This window comes from Neoarius graeffei, chromosome 19 (assembly GCF_027579695.1).
Source record: "Neoarius graeffei isolate fNeoGra1 chromosome 19, fNeoGra1.pri, whole genome shotgun sequence".
Classification (NCBI taxonomy): domain Eukaryota; kingdom Metazoa; phylum Chordata; class Actinopteri; order Siluriformes; family Ariidae; genus Neoarius; species Neoarius graeffei.
In genome coordinates, this window is record NC_083587.1 from 18,305,904 (window position 1) to 18,323,177 (window position 17,274).

At 39.7% G+C, this 17,274-nt stretch overlaps 1 protein-coding gene across 1 annotated transcript; it reads right to left on the reverse strand.

The window, feature by feature from the left end:
- Positions 1-8,323: 8,323 nt before the first annotated feature.
- Positions 8,324-12,787, reverse strand: si:dkey-97a13.12 (jouberin). Its single transcript, XM_060900830.1, has 5 exons — positions 12,717-12,787; positions 12,428-12,467; positions 9,613-9,792; positions 9,088-9,176; positions 8,324-8,510 (listed from the first exon to the last, which is right to left on the reverse strand). The coding sequence occupies exons 1-5, from the start codon at positions 12,785-12,787 to the stop codon at positions 8,324-8,326; spliced, it is 567 nt and encodes a 188-aa protein (XP_060756813.1).
- Positions 12,788-17,274: the final 4,487 nt, after the last annotated feature.

A 17,274-nucleotide genomic window follows, 5' to 3' on the forward strand; every position in this document is an offset into this window, starting at 1 on the left:
GTCAAAGGCTCCACTGACTTGGCCCTTTTGTACAGTATGTTCTTGAATGCAGCTGGAGTCCTGCTAGCCGAACCCAAAACAAACACCTGTTGTATGATCCGACAGTGATGTGCATACTTCAGAGTTACTAACTAAGCTGATTATTTAACACTTGAGAGTGGCATTCAAAACGCAAATGGATGCTCATGAGCGGCAACATTATTGCATTTTCCATGTGCATTTACAGGAGGTAGTTTGGCAGGTGCTCTTAGTCAGAGCATCTTATAAGAAGTGCATATAGCTGCAGGTGCAAAGATGCTAGAATATGAATGGATTCATAAACTGAGAAACACTCAAAGCCAAAAAAGGTTCCGCTTGCCAGCCTAATGGGTTCTTCAGTTTGTTCCTCTTACAGGTTCTACCCTACAGCAGAGAATTTCATTTACTATATTTACTGCATTTAGCAGATGCTCTTATAGAAAATGACTTAGAGACGTTCATTGAGGTCTCTATTGAAAAACATATCCTCACACAAATACACACGAGTTAGTACAGCAAAGAAAATGTTTTCTTTTTTTTTTCATTTTTAGATGAGCTTGCAATTAGAACCCAATTTAGAAAGCTAGAGCATTTCTCAGTAATTAATATCTAACTGCTAGAGCATCTCAAAACTCACTCATTACACAATATTGGGTAGGTCCCCCCTTGTGCCACTAAACAGCTTGGACCCATCAAGGCATGGACTCCACAAGACCTCTAAAGGTGTGTTGTAGTATCTAGCACCAAGATCTTAAAGTGCATATCCTGGACCAATTTCATTTTTTTTATATGAAAGTATGTCCCTTTACACACTCATCCACAAGGGTAATTTTGCACAAGGCCATCTGTCTACAGCAGAAAAAAATAAAATAACAAAACGCGTCTAGAAAAATCCCAAGGGAGTCTGGAGCCAGATTCGTGACGATTTTCTTGGTCTTTTTCTCGGCTCTGCTTGGTCCTCGGCTTCGAGGGTCTCAGTGGATGCGGCACTTCGCCTTCTGTCAGGGGAGTCAAGCACGGCTGGCTCCTTTGGTGACGCTGACACAGATGGAGACGGTGTTGCTTTGGGCATTCTGACAGATGGAACTGTGTCTTTTTTCAGATCAAGTTGCCTCGTGAAGCCCATTTCCCACTGCAAATAGTTCTCAAAGTCATCAGGCCTTGTGAAGTGAGCACCACAAATAATGCTGTAGTCTGTAGCATGTAGCCAATTTTTCCAGGTGCCTCGCACAAAGCACTCCCATTTATCTCTCATTGTCCGGTCTTTTGGAAAACGATGAGTACTAATCCCATCATGATTGGTGTTGCTACACCCTCCTACGATACATCTGTTAACCATTTTAATAATTACGTGATAACATTGAAGAAATTTGCAGAAAACCACCAGGTCATATTCTCATAAACAAACCAGCGCTGACGTAGGATTCAGAGGGAGGCGTCCCGCACGTGACGTCACGAAAATCAATGTTTGCCGGGAAATCCAAATGCCAAGTTTTTTCAGAGGCGGACCAATTCGCCTCAAATGGCTTGATTTCAACTGAATTTTTCTGGTATTGCGCAAGGTAAAAAAAATTGCACAAAATGCTAAATGTGACAGATATTTGACCAAAGTTTAATATAAAATAGGAGAATTACATTGATCTTGCTCCTGAATTTACCCGTGATATGCCCTTTAACAGAAGATCCTTTAGTCCTGTTAGTTGAGAAGTGGGGATTCCATGGATCATACTCATTTGTTCAGCACATCCCACAGATGCTTGGATTGAGATCTGGGGAATTTGGAGTCCAGTTCATCACGTTGAGCTCTTTGTCATGTTCCTCAAACTATTCCTGAAATTTTTTTGCAGTGTTTCAGGGTGCATTATACTTCTGAAAGAGGCCACTGCCATTTGGGAATACTGTTGCCATGAAGTGGTGTACTTGGTCCGCAACAATGTTTAGGTAGGTGGTACATGTCAAAGTAACATTCACATGAATGTCAGGACCCAAGTTTTCCCAGCAGAACATTGGTCAGAACATCACACTGCCTCCACCTGCTTGCATTCTGTTGCCATCACTTCCCCAGGTAAGCGACACGCACACACCAGGCCGTCCACATGATGTAAAAGAAAATGTGATTTATCAGACCAGTTCATCTTCTTTCATTGCTCCATGGGCCAGTTCTGATTCTCACGTGTGCATTGTAGGAGCTTTGTTTGTGGTGGTGGTGGACAGAGGTTAGCATGGGCACTCTGATTGGTCTGTGGCTACGCAGTCCCATTTGCAGCAAGCTGTGATGCACTGTGTGTTCTGACTTTTTTCTACCATAGTCAGCATTAGATTTTTCAGCCATTTGTTCTATAGTAGCTCTTCTGTGGGATTGGACCAGACAGGCTACCCTTCACTCCCCATGTGCATCAATTACCCCGCTGTTGGCTCACTGGTTGTCCTTCCTTGGATCACTTTTGGTCAGTAATAACCACTACATACCAGGACCACCCCACAAAAACCTGCTGTTTTGGAGATACTCCAACCCAGTCATCTAGCAGGTGCCACTATAATAAGATAATCAATGTTATTTACTTCACCTGTCAGTGGTTTTAATGTTATAGCTGATCAGTGTATATATAGTTGTTAACCAATCGAGTAACCTGTTGACTATAGAAAATATTCTGTGGAAAAAAGAAAAAAAAGGGCTTTTCAAAACCTAAGAAAATGCAACATTCATGCCATCATGTAGCTTAAAGTTTCTTTGGTTTGTCTCTCTTTATTTGTTCTATGCTGAGAAAAGCTACAAGAGATGATTTCCCTTTTAGTAAGAGTTCCAAGTATAACCCCACTTTTAGGAAGCTATGCAAACTAACAAGATAAAGAACCTATTTTTTTCTCTAAGAGTCTCATCTCATTCTCATCTCATTATCTCGAGCCACTTTATCCTGTTCTACAGGGTCGCAGGCAAGCTGGAGCCTATCCCAGCTGACTACGGGTGAAAGGCGGGGTACACCCTGGACAAGTCGCCAGGTCATCACAGGGCTGACACATAGACACAGACAACCATTCACACTCACACCTACGGTCAATTTAGAGTCACCAGTTAACCTAACCTGCATGTCTTTGGACTGTGGGGGAAACCGGAGCACCCGGAGGAAACCCACGCGGACACGGGGAGAACATGCAAACTCCGCACAGAAAGGCCCTCGCTGGCCACGGGGCTCGAACCCGGACCTTCTTGCTGTGAGGCGACAGCGCTAACCACTACACCACCGTGCCGCCCTCTCTAAGAGTCAATATATTTTTTCTAAGATGTTAAAGGTGCTCATGATTGGCAGATGTAGCTCAGTTTTTAAGGTTCCGTCTGAGTGATCGAAAGATAATAATAATAATAAGTTTATTTATATAGCGCTAAATCACTAATTGTTCGAAGCACTTAACAATACTAAAATAATTCTTACAAATGAACTACTAAAAAAAAGCTATACAACTTCTAAACTAAGCTATCTATTAAAAACAAACTTACATATGACACAACAGGAATTGAAAATATAAGATTTAAAATATTATTAATAGTTTATATATATTATACACTTAATTCAAAAAGGTGAGTCTTCAAAGCTCTTTTAAAACTATTTACGTCCTCAATTTGCTTAAGCTTGTGCGGCAGTTGGTTCCATAACTTTGGACCAGCAATAGAGTAAGCACGGTCGCCATATGTTTTCGTGTGTGATCTAGGCACTTGCAGATAATGCACTGATGCTGCTCTTAAGGAACGCGAATAATTTCTAAAATGTAAAAGCTCAGTTATATAAAATGGAGCAATACCATTAAGTCCCTTATATACTAATAGCAATATCTTAAAAACAATTCTAGAGTTAATAGGGAGCCAATGTAGATCTAGTAGAGTACAAGTAATGTGATCATATTTTCTAGTTAAAGTAACTATTCGAGCAGCAATGTTCTATACGAGTTGTAACTTACGAAGTTGATAATCAGGCAGACCATAAAGTAGCGAATTACAGTTATCCAGTTTAGAACTTACAAAAGCATGTACTAATATTTCAGTGGAGTTAAGATTTAGATATTTTCTAATCTTACAGATGTTTCTAAGATGATACTGAGCAGATTTACAGACTTTAGTAACATGTTATTTCATACATAGAGTATTGTCAAAAATTACCCCCAAGTTACGGGTACACTGGACAGGTTTTATAACGTCAGTAACAATTTTCAGACAGTCTAGAGTTGGCATCGAGTGAAACTTAGAACTGATGACGAGAAGCTCAGACTTGTCTTGATTGAGCTTTAGTCCATTGTAGACCATCCAGGCATCAATATCGTTGACATATTGCTCCACTTTGGTCTTGACTGTGTGGAGATCTTCCTGAGATTCGGTCTTGAAAGACACGTAAAGCTGCGAATCGTCAGCATAAAGGTGATCCAAGAGACCATGCTTTACAATAATCTTGGCAAAAGCTTGTTGGTATTGTGTCAAATTTGCTAAATTAATAAGCATATGAATATATTTTGAGTATGCATCGACGGCAAAGTCATCAAATAATTCATACATAATAGCAACTGCATAAACAGTCATGCATCAGCTCCTTACTCAGTAATGTATGTGTGTTCAGAGGTGTCCCTACACGGCATGTGGCAGGGTGCAAACTCATCAGCGCAAAGGCCCTCCCCCTCGCCTGTGCGCACACTGCCAGCTTTTGTGTGTGCCAGACAGCAGATGGTCGGCCATTATAACATTGACAGCCCCAGTCATCTGGCAGGCACCCTCATTTCAGGCGGGAAATCCACACGAGGTGCTGGAGCTTCAGCCAGGCCTGCTTGTGCGTTTATTTAGGTCAGAATTTCCACTGGACTGCATGCAGCTCCTGCTGAGAGTTTGGACACTAGACAGATCGGGTGCATAACTATAGTGTTTAAACACAGACGAGGAAGCTATGAATAAACACAGCAAGCCAAGAAGTAGTTGCGTTTAGTAGTGGCTTTGGAAAGAAATATGGACAGTAAGCCACTGTAAGAGGTATGGGTTAAGAAGCAGGTATTTGCTATTTGTGATTTTCCTGCATCTGGACTTTAGTGGTCATTGATTGAAGGGTGTAGCCAGAGGGTGGACCAGTTTTCTTTCATGCAACATGGGTCAGATTCTGCAGGACAGGCACCTGGTGAATGAGTGGGACACTGCGGGTGAGCATGGTGTTCCCTGGGTGTGGCATGAGTGAACGCTCTTACTGTCCAGCTTAACAGCTGCTCTGCAGGTTACCCCCAGGTACCAGCTGCCAGAGATGTGGAAGAAAAAAAAAAAGCTCTGCAGTGTTTGGGTTCCCTTACTCTGGCCCCCAATCCAGGACATCAATGTGACATCAGCAGTTGCTGAGTTTGCTCTCGGATTAAGACTAATTAAAGCATTCAAAGAGCCCTCCATCAGAAGCCAAGAGAGAAAGCTCCCGGCTTTTAGACTGGTTAATCTCCATCGAGCAGATGGCCAAGGCACCTTAGTAGCCTAAAAATCTCCAGAAAGTCAGTTACGTGAAAACAGAGATGAATGATTTAGAAATGGTAGACATATAAACTTATGGCGCACGATGCTGTGCAGTCTTATACACTATATTTAGAGAACAAGTTACAGATGGCGTGTAAAATGATACCCCAAAGATAACAGTGTGCATGCAAGTAAGAGTGTGTTGGCCACAAAATAAGTTATAAGTAATTATTAGGCTTGCCTGAGGGCTCTGCTTTACAGAAACAAAAGAAAAGAGTATAATGGAAAGGAAGATTTAGTGCATGTTGTCTTCATTAAAGTGATCTTAAACGCTTGTGACCATTAACAAGGCCCCTCATTAGTGATTTGATATATGTCAGGAGCTGAATCTCATTATATTTATGAGGTGACCGGCTCAAAGCTGTTCATTTGACAGTTTTACAGAACATGATTCATATGCATACAGTACATATTACATCATATTCCATCTCACAGGCTACAAACACAAACACACACTTCTTCACTGCAAATATCTTTAAGACATCTTGAATATAGGCAAGTTCAATTAATATGTCTTTTTATTATATTTTAAACAAATGAACTTTTAACCACATAAGATTATTTAACCTACTTCTAGATATTTCAACACATTTCAAACTTGAAATTTTATTTTATAGACAAATAATTTTGCTGTTTATTTCTAGAAAGAAGCAAACCTAAAAAGCCAAAGGAATAATAATAATAATAATAAAAAAAAAATAATCTAGTAAATTAGTCAAGGCTTAATGGTCAAATATTTTTACATAATAATCTCATAAAGTGACATTTTTTGATAACTTTTCCTGATCTTCACTTGCTACAATGCCATTTTTGCAGTGTTTCATGGGTTTGCTTCAATTTATGCATGATATGAAATTAAATATTTCCTTCATACTTGTCAAAGTAATTTGTCAAATTGTATTAAAGGATATTACTCTTTTTCATCCCCTAGATAAAGACATGGCAGTTATATAGTTTAGGAATTAATGACTAGAAAGAAAGAAAATATATATTTTAGGATTAAACAGAGAGACTTACTTGAAAAATAAGTGCATATCCCATATGGAAAAGATGTAGATAAATTTTATAAAATTTGTATGTCCTTTGTCTGAAACTTGTATGTAAAGCATACAACAGTGAAACCAGATATAAGATCCTTAGTAAATTTGAACAAAATGAAACTTGTATGATTTGCGTATTTATCAGAACAATATATGACAGTAATGCAAAAGTGGCCACTTTCAGGAGTAAATCATATTCCTTATGTGATGCACAATACATGAAACATAAACTGAAGGTGATGGAAAGTTATATTTTTTTTAATAAGTTTCTTCTATTTCTTTTCCATATGGGATAAAAGAGTAAAGACTGGAAATAAATGAGAGGATATTGGGAAAAAATAGGCCTACAGTTAGCATAATAACATTTTGCAAAATTACCCCGCCTGGTATATATAAATCTGTTCTTTTATGGTTTATTTCCACACATCCCAACTTAACCGCAAATACACTGATATTCCATTTTGCCATATTAGTCATGTTGCCACTGGACTGTAGTCATTTTCTCCTGCAGTACACTTAGTGCTTTTCCACTGGATGATGCAGTATCACATAGTAATAAATCCATGTTCCCACATTTTGTAGATATTTCATTGACAGGTGATCTGTACCAGGATGATGTTGGTTCCTGTTTTTGCATGAAATAGTGATGACCAGTAATTGTACACAACACAATCATCCTATTACTGTCCTTGGCTGAACTATGTATTTATTTTTCTATACAGTACTTACCCATATTTGTTCCTGACATTTAGCTCGAGTTTTACATTTCAGCTTCCTATTCATTATACACTTACCAGCCACTTTAATTGGAACACCTGTATTCCTGATAACCATTCGTCATGCAGTGATCCAACCAGTCAATCATGTGGCAGCGGTACAATGCATAAAATCATGCAGATACAGGCCAAGAACTTCATTCAATGTTGCTGATTTTTGCACCATTCTCTGTAGTCTGCAGTATGTAAAAAAGTTCCTGATCAATAGTTTCTCAAACACCGAAACCATTCTAATCATGCCAATTGACCTTAAAAACCTAGATCACCACAATGACATTTTTCTCCATTCTGATGTTTGATGTGAACAGTAACTTAAGCTCGTGAACTGAGTTGCATGATTTTATGAATTAGCTGAATGGAAAACCACATGAAGGTGCAGGCATGCAGGTGTTCCTATTAAAGTGGCAGTGGGTATATATGCTCAGTACAAAGTCTGCTCTTGGCATTCTCTCTATTTCCAGTATGATTTATGTATTGGCACTCTTGGGTGCAGTTGCCACTATTACTGCAGGCTAGCAATACTCATAAATTCCCCCTGTGAGGAGACAAGGAGCAGTGCCCTGCTTTGTGCAATTTAATGTAATATAAGCTGTATGCCTACTTTTTTAATCTGATGTCAAAGAAAATGACAAGATTGCACAGTTTGAGTGACTAATTGTGCTTATTATTAGTTTCCATCACACATCCTTCTGAGAACTCCTCCTACTTTGACTTGTAATGTTATGCAATAGGACACAGACACATGTCCTCAACCAGAGTGCAAATAATTCTGTTGTAGGCTATTCTACCATGCTGCTTTGTGGAAAAGCACTTAACAGACACAGCAGTACTCCAGCAACAGCAGTGCTTGTTCACTGTATCTATGTAACAATCAGCACATTGTGATGGTTCACGCATCCCAAAACAGCAACAGCACACACACTGTGGGCTGAGCTCTCGGCTGTCCTGCAGGTCGGTGCCATTCAGTCATGTTCAATTGCCCTGTTACTGGCCCCCTGGCACTGGCTCTTTCTGCGATGTTTGGACAGGATCCTGTGCAGCAGGCTGGGCGAGCTATGGGCCGAGGATGGGGCCGGGGCGTCCTCCTTCAAAGTCAGGAAAGATCCCTCCTCCCTTCCTCCACCCCTAGGGGCCTGCTGCCTGCCTCCACTGGGCCACACAAAGAGGAAACAACAAGCACAAAGGCGCTGTTTATTCCCGCTGACCCAGATTCCAGTACTTTGAGAGAGAAGGAGGGAGAGAGCGGCTTCTGCATTGGTAGCTGCCACTACTTAAGGCAATAGGGACACTTCCCAAATCTCATCAGGCATACGACACCTCCATGGGGTCTCATTACAGCTACACAAGAATAGTGTCAGCTTATAAACATTTTCACTGGTAAATGCACAAAAATGATGATAGGCTCCTGCATTTTTACACACATTTTGATGTTTTTTTTTAAAAAATCATATTGAAAAATCCATATCTCAGACGTGCACTTCCTTCCCTTTTGTGGGTGCACAGGGACACCACTTACAAGCCACGCACCAATTGATCAGATCTGGCATGCTGTTTGTGTGCATTGTTAACTAATGAGCTATGGGATGAGCCACCTGTTTGGGGTGTGTTGGCTTGGGAGGGGGAGCAGCTGCTTCGGGGTGGGTGGATGGGTGGATTTGGCAGTATGGGCGGTGAAGATGAGAGCAGTGACGTGGGGGGAGGCAGCAGGGCGGAAAGGCACACTCACCCTGCATGTTCCCTGAGGATCACCACAGATTCAACCTGAACTGAACTGTGTCTCCGTAAACCTTTGCCATTTTTAGTTGCACCGTCCCTCTAGGAACAAAACATGCACGATCCAACAAGATTAGCACCATTTTTATAGCACAGTTGGTATGACAAGAGTGTCATCATGAAATCTTTCTTCTGATTCTTCTCAGACTTCTCAACAACAACAAAAAAAAAATTGTTGCCTTGTGCAGGACTGTTGTTTTCTTCCAGGACACATTTATACCTTCTTAAATTTCTATTTTCATTGTTAAATTGTAAAATACAGATATTTTTTTTCTGCTTTCCACTCAGAAACCATAACGGATGTGATCTTCTGTACTTAACCGTATAACAGGACAGTATTATTGTTTTAAATTGTTATTAAAACACATCTTTAATCATATAATAGCTATTTTAGTATAGAATTGAACGTTGGACATATACATATCTTAAAAGCCTAAAAGAGGGCTTGAATGTTTGGCCCTAAATTGCTTTCACGTACATGGTGTGTGTTACGACTCAGATCAATGACACAGGAGGCAGTAAAGTAGCCTTGCTGTCCATTTTGCAGCTGCCCAAACCACCTCGATTCATCCTGTTTGGAAAGGACTTGGACCACATCCCCATGAGTGAGTTCCACTTCATCTTGACACTGAGGGACGTAGCTGTGTGCTACCACCATCTAGTGGATACATAGCATATGAGTATTTAATGAAACATTCAAGTGAACATGCAACTTCAAAACCACTGAGCATCTCTCTCATCTCATTATCTCTAGCCGCTTTATCCTGTTCTACAGGGTCGCAGGCAAGCTGGAGCCTATCCCAGCTGACTACGGGCGAGAGGCGGGGTACACCCTGGACAAGTCGCCAGGTCATCACAGGGCCGACACATAGACACAGACAACCATTCACACTCACATTCACACCTACACTCAATTTAGAGTCACCAGTTAACCTAACCTGCATGTCTTTGGACTGTGGGGAAACTGGAGCACCCGGAGGAAACCCACGCGGACACGGGGAGAACATGCAAACTCCACACAGAAAGGCCACGGGGCTTGAACCCGGACCTTCTTGCTGTGAGGCGACAGTGCTAACCACTACACCACCGTGCCGCCCACCACTGAGCATAATTAATGTAAATTTATAATAAGTCTGGTCTAGCAACCTTTCCCTTTTAAAACATCCATATACAGGGTGGGCCAAAAGTAGGTATACACTGTTGTGTGTACTGATATGTGTAAAGTGTATACCTACTTTTGGCCCACCCTGTATAATATATCTCATCTCATTATCTCTAGCCGCTTTATCCTTCTACAGGGTCGCAGGCAAGCTGGAGCCTATCCCAGCTGACTACGGGCGAAAGGCGGGGTACACCCTGGACAAGTCGCCAGGTCATCACAGGGCTGACACATAGACACAGACACCCATTCACACTCACACCTACTGTCAATTTAGAGTCACCAGTTAACCTAACCTGCATGTCTTTGGACTGTGGGGGAAACCGGAGCACCCGGAGGAAACCCACGCGGACACGGGGAGAACATGCAAACTCCACACAGAAAGGCCCTCGCCAGCCCCGGGGCTCGAACCCAGGACCTTCTTGCTGTGAGGCGACAGCGCTAACCACTACACCACTGTGCAATATATATGAATTTATAATTTGGAAACACTCCCACTGAAATGTCCTTAAAGTCGTAAATAATCAACTAATAAAAAGTAAACTAGATTGTGGTTGTATTTGTGCCTGAAAGTCTTGTAAGTTTAGGGATGTGATAAACTGAATCCAAAAAACAACTGAAATATCAGGAATCATTTCTGCCCAAGAGAAGTGAATTTTTTTTAAACCCTAACCCATGGAGAGCATAAGCTGTTTAAAAGAGTAAAAACATCTCAGCTAAATCCGTAACCTAGATCACATTTATCCTTAACAAGACACCTGTTACTCTAGCTCACACTAATACAAACAGGCCAGAGTCTAAGAATACCATTAAGCCAAAAACCCATTAGAGAAGAGTTAATATGAAAACACGCAAGTACAAGTGTTTCGTTTTAAACATTCAACACCAAGTAGCTGTGCATCTTAATGACAACAGAGTCAGATTCATGATGATAATTTTCAGTAAAGTGTTCTTTAATGTAAAAACAGAAACAAATTACTCTGGCTATATAAATATTTCATGCTATTCTTGTGTACGATTCTGAATAGGAAGCAACAGGCTGAAATTTGAAGTCCGCTAATAAAATTAGACTCAACTTTTGAAAAAAAAAATACAAATCTGCAAACAACAATAGCTGAGTAAAGACAGTTCAAACACAAAATTAAATTTATCTCATACACTACCGTTCAAAAGTTTGGGGTCACTTTGAAATGTCCTTATTTTTGAAAGAAAAGCACTGTTCTTTTCAATGAAGATCACTTTAAACTAATCAGAAATGCACTCTATACATTGCTAATGTGGTAAATGACTATTCTAGCTGCAAATGTCTGGTTTTTGGTGCAATATCTCCATAGGTGTATAGAGGCCCATTTCCAGCAACTCTCACTCCAGTGTTCTAATGGTACAATGTGTTTGCTCATTGCCTCAGAAGGCTAATGGATGATTAGAAAACCCTTGTACAATCATGTTAGCACAGCTGAAAACAGTTGAGCTCTTTAGAGAAGCTATAAAACTGACCTTCCTTTGAGCAGATTGAGTTTCTGGAGCATCACATTTGTGGGCTCGATTAAATGCTCAAAATGGCCAGAAAAATGTCTTGACTATATTTTCTATTCATTTTACAACTTATGGTGGTAAATAAAAGTGTGACTTTTCATGGAAAACACATAATTGCCTGGGTGACCCCAAACTTTTGAACGGTAGTGTATATTAACATTAAAAATCGATAAAGTAATATAGACAGTGATTGTAAATGTGATCATAAATATGGCTTTAATCCAAATCTAAAATATCCATCACAGGCTCTTTAATGATTATATGAACCAAATATAAAGGTGAAAACTGGATTATACCTTCTTCTAGTTTAGCACATTGATGCAGGCACCTTTTCTCAGGTACAAGCTTTATGTAAACAGATCAGATCATGTGATAATTACATTTAAAAACACACAATCACCCACATGTTCATATGAAATCAGTGCAGGTTAGAATTTTATTTATAGACTGTTATTAAGTGAAATAACACTTTCGAGCTTTGCACACCTAAAACGTATCTTAACTCACAACCGGAGGTTAATAAGACACTGAATTCAACAGTAACTCAATAGATCTAGTTTGACAACAAACAAACAAACAAAAACAGCATTATCAATACCTTATCTGGTTCTTCACATCTGTACTGGTGTCGGCTTCTTCTTCTTCCTGCCATATTATAAATGCAGAACAATATTATACCTTAAAGTACAAATTATTAATACAAATTAACAGTCAGACTGTGCTAACACTAAACCTCTATTCACTCTGTGGCTGTGTGTGAAAATATTTATGCAACAAACAGGAATATGATGTGAGACCTTCATCATGCAGTAGCCACACTGAACTGTTACATTCGATATCACGTAAAGCATTATAATTGTACATAATTATAATTGTCTTCTTGTTACTGACCCTGAGGCGTAAGGACGGTGGTGAAGACATGGAAGTGTTCATCACCCTGCATGTAAACGTGCTGCATCCTGAATCCTGAATCAACAAGATACACTGCCTCTGCCTCACTTTCTCTGTCTCCTTTAAATAAACACTCGCTAATCCACCACTTGGGATGTATATACGGTAAGGACACCAAGGGAAAACGTAGACACAGGCAGGTGTAAAACCAACATCATCATTACGTCTATTAACTTCTTACGGATTATGAGAGCAGAATTGTTAACTAGTAAAAGAGTTTTAAAAATGATACATTTAGGTTGATAATCTTATCTTACATAGGTTATATCACATTAATTAGGCTTATTGGCTAGCATTAATGATAGTTGAGTGTAAAAATTTAAAAAAGGATACATTCTTATCATCAAATACTTTTATTCCATATTTTGTTGCTTTTCTTGGTATTTTTTGGGGTTTTCTTTTCAAGTAGTTTTTATTTCATCCTCGGTTGGTTCAGCAACATGCTCCGCCATTTTGTTTTTCTCTACTCATTGTATATGAGCTGATATCCTATTAGTAGAGTAGCCAATCAGAATGCGCGATTGCTCATATCCTGTGAATGTAGACAGAATAACTGTTAATGGTATACATCGGAATCACTTCTAACATCCAGTTCGACCTTTAAAGTTTAAGCCACGCCTCCTGTTTGAATCTGACGCTGATGTGCAACGACATTTCGATTTCAATCAAGATTGAGATGTGGCTATCACATGCCACGTAAACGAGTCTGACATGGTTCGAGGTGTTCCATGTTGCTGTTCCATCCATCCATTTTCTTCTGCTTATCCGAAGTCAGTCGCGGTGGCAGCAGGGTATTCCAGGCGTCCCTCTCCCCAGCAATGCTTTCCAGTTCCTCCTGTGGGATCCCAAGGCGCTCCCAGGCCAGATGAGATATATAATCTCTCCAGCGTGTTCTGGGTCTACCCCGAAGTCTCCTCTTGGTTGGACGTGCCCGGAAAACCTCCAGAGGAAGACACCCAGGAGGCATCATCACATGCCTCATCACATCGCTCCTGTGGAGGACGGCCCCATATGGACAGACAAAAGTCACACTTGGAAGACGCTCTGGACTCTTACAGTAATGCTTTTATGGCTGAGGACTACAGTCGACTTGCTAACTTTAGGACTGCAGTTGTCATGAACAGTTTTGCACTCAAGTTTCCATCAATGAAGAGTTATAATGAGACTTCATGTTAAAACTGTTAAAAATGTTATTATCATGCTGTCTGTTATCACCCAAATGAGGATGGGTTCCCTTTTGAGTCTGGTTCCTCTCGAGGTTTCTTCCTCATGTCGTCTGAGGGAGTTTTTCCTTGCCACCATCGCCACAGGCTTGCTCATTGGGGATAGATTAGGGATAAAATTAGCTCATTAAAATTCTGTAAAGCTGCTTTGCGACAATGTCTATTGTTAAAAGCGCGATACAAATAAACTTGACTTGACCCTCCCCCTAATTTTTGAGTGAAATAATGAAAAACGTACCTCTGTTTAGTCTACTATCAATCATGTATATTGCCCATGAACTCCTTTATAATATTCTGATTATATACAGTATTATAGCAACTGAATCTCAAGCATTAGTATCCCAGTCCAGATGCTGGACTTCATTTATATTTCACTGTACATGATTAAAGCTTCTAATGACCTAAGTGTAATAAGCATTACTCTACATTAATATTGCATTCAAAAATCTAACTGTGATTACTGAAAATTTAAATCTTGCTTAATAATGAAGGAACAGCAATAAAAAGATAGCTGCTATTTTTGTTTGTGCTTAACTGCACTTTGGGATTTTATTTTCTACACAATGAGATATTTTCTGTCTGCTAGGTTGAATTTGTTTTGGGCTTTAAAGCATTAGCTGGGCAATTTAGTGACATTTGGGGAGAGAACCTTGCTCCATCAGCTCACAGAATTAGCAGATCTGTTGTATTTCTATCCCAAATCCTTAAACTCATCATCCACATGAACATTTTCTCACTGCAAATAATTACATCTGAAAAAGTAAAAGCGTCCTGAATATGGGAAAATATTACGTAATATTCTGCATTATGAGATTATTATTGATCAAATATAAGATTATTCAGCGTTATTTTTTGAGTGGGTTTTGCTGATTTCTCGAAATTAATTATAGTCACCTTTATAAGGAAATACTGTATAGACTTGACTATATTCAAGATATTTTCACTTGTGAAAGCTGAGTATGATAAATACTCAGCTTACAGCAGCTGCTTTGCGACAATGTCTATTGTTAAAAGCGCTATACAAATAAACTTGACTTGACCCTCCCCCTAATTTTTGAGTGAAATAATGAAAAACGTACCTCTGTTTAGTCTACTATCAATCATGTATATTGCCCATGAACTCCTTTGTATGTAATAATGTAGCTTACAGCAGGTTATGGTCGCTGAACTGCTGGCTGTCCAGGTGGTGCTCTGAAAACAGTGTGGGCTTTATAGATAATTGGGCTAATTTTGAGGGCACTGCTGGCCTGTTAGGGCGGGACGGTATCCATCCCACTCGGGAAGGTGCTGCTCTCATTTCCTGCAGCATAGGTCATAGTCTCAGAACAGGCCTAGTTAATTTCTGACAATCCAGAGCCAAGGCCAGGGAGCAGACGAACAGGCTAAACCGACTGTCTGCTAGCTGCACAGAGTCGTCACTCAGGGCCCACTACATCGAGACTGTGTCTGTTCCCCGAGCTCAACAAAAAGGTAGAAATTTTCAGAGAGTTTGTTCCAGTAACCTAATCAATATAAAATTAGATCAGACTGACTGTACAGCTGCTGCCAGCACCTTTGATCTAAAGGTGGGGCTATTAAATATTAGATCTCTTACATCTAAAGCGCTAATGGTTAATGAACTCATTACTGATCAGGAGTTTAATGTACTGTGTTTAACAGAAACATGGATTAAGCCAAATGAATATATAGCATTAAATGAAGCGAGTCCTCCTAGATACAGTTATATACACCAGCCTCGTCTAACTGGCAGAGGAGGAGGCGTCGCGGTTATTTATAACGATTATCTAGGTGTAACACACAAACCTGGTTATAAATTTAATACATTTGAAGTTCTTCATACTCATATAATGTATGTAGCCTCGAAAAATAAGTCTACCCAGTTAATTCCATTGCTTATTATTTACAGGCCCCCGGGGCCATATTCTGAGTTTCTTTCTGAATTTGCAGATTTTATCTCAGATTTGGTTATTTCCTTAGACAAAGCTTTAGTTGTCGGAGATTTTAATATTCACTTCGATAACCCAGAAGACCCTTTAAAAACAGCGTTTGTGTCCATCTTGGATTCAGTCGGGATTAAGCAGAATGTCATAGGACCGACCCATAATGGTGGTCACACCCTTGATCTAATACTAACATTCAGATTAAACATAGACAATATAGTCATACTTCCACAGTCTGAGGTTATCTCAGATCATTGTCTCATCTCATTCAAAATATGTCTGAGTAATAATATATGCACCTCACCACGCTACTGTATTAAACGTACTTTCACGTCAACTACTGCACAGAGCTTTATAAATGATCTCCCAGAGCTGTCAACTTTGATTGGGTCACTGTCAGCCCCTGCAGAACTTGATCAGGCAACTGAATGCTTAGAGTCAACATTCCGCCATACTTTAGATAATGTAGCTCCTCTAAAAAGGAAAATGGTCAGAGACAAAAAATTAGCACCCTGGTATAATGATGACACTCGCACATTAAAACAGACCACTCGAAAATTGGAACGTAAATGGCGTCAAACAAAATTGGTAGTGTTCAAATTAGCTTGGAAGGAGAGCTTCCTGAAGTATAGAAAAGCTCTTAGTGCTGCGAGATCAACATATTTCTCCTCCCTAATAGAAGATAACAAAAATAATCCTAGATTCCTATTTAATACTGTAGCAAAATTAACCAGGAATAAGTCCACTATCAACACATGCACACCTGCAGTATGTAGTAGCAACGACTTCATGAATTTTTTAATGACAAAATTGAGAATATCCAACAAAAAATTCAAACTACTAATTTAAGGTTAGACAATGAAAGTGACCTTGTAGTTAACAATATAACTGTATCAGATCATCAGTTAGAATGTTTTACTCCCCTTAAAGAAACTGAATTACTTTCATTAATCTCTACATCAAAAGCCTCAACTTGCGTACTAGATCCCTTACCGACACATCTATTCAAACAGATAATGCCTGGAGTAATTGAACCGCTTCTAAAAATAATAAATTCTTCTCTTATGATTGGCTATGTACCCAAATCCTTTAAACTAGCAGTTATCAAACCCCTGATTAAAAAACCTGACCTTGATCCCTGTCAGCTGTCCAATTATCGGCCAATATCAAACCTCCCCTTTATCTCCAAGATCCTTGAAAAAGCTGTGGCACAGCAGTTATGCTCATATTTACATAGGAATAACATCCATGAAATGTATCAGTCAGGATTTAGACCTCATCATAGCACAGAGACAGCACTGGTTAAAGTAGTAAACGACCTACTGTTGGCG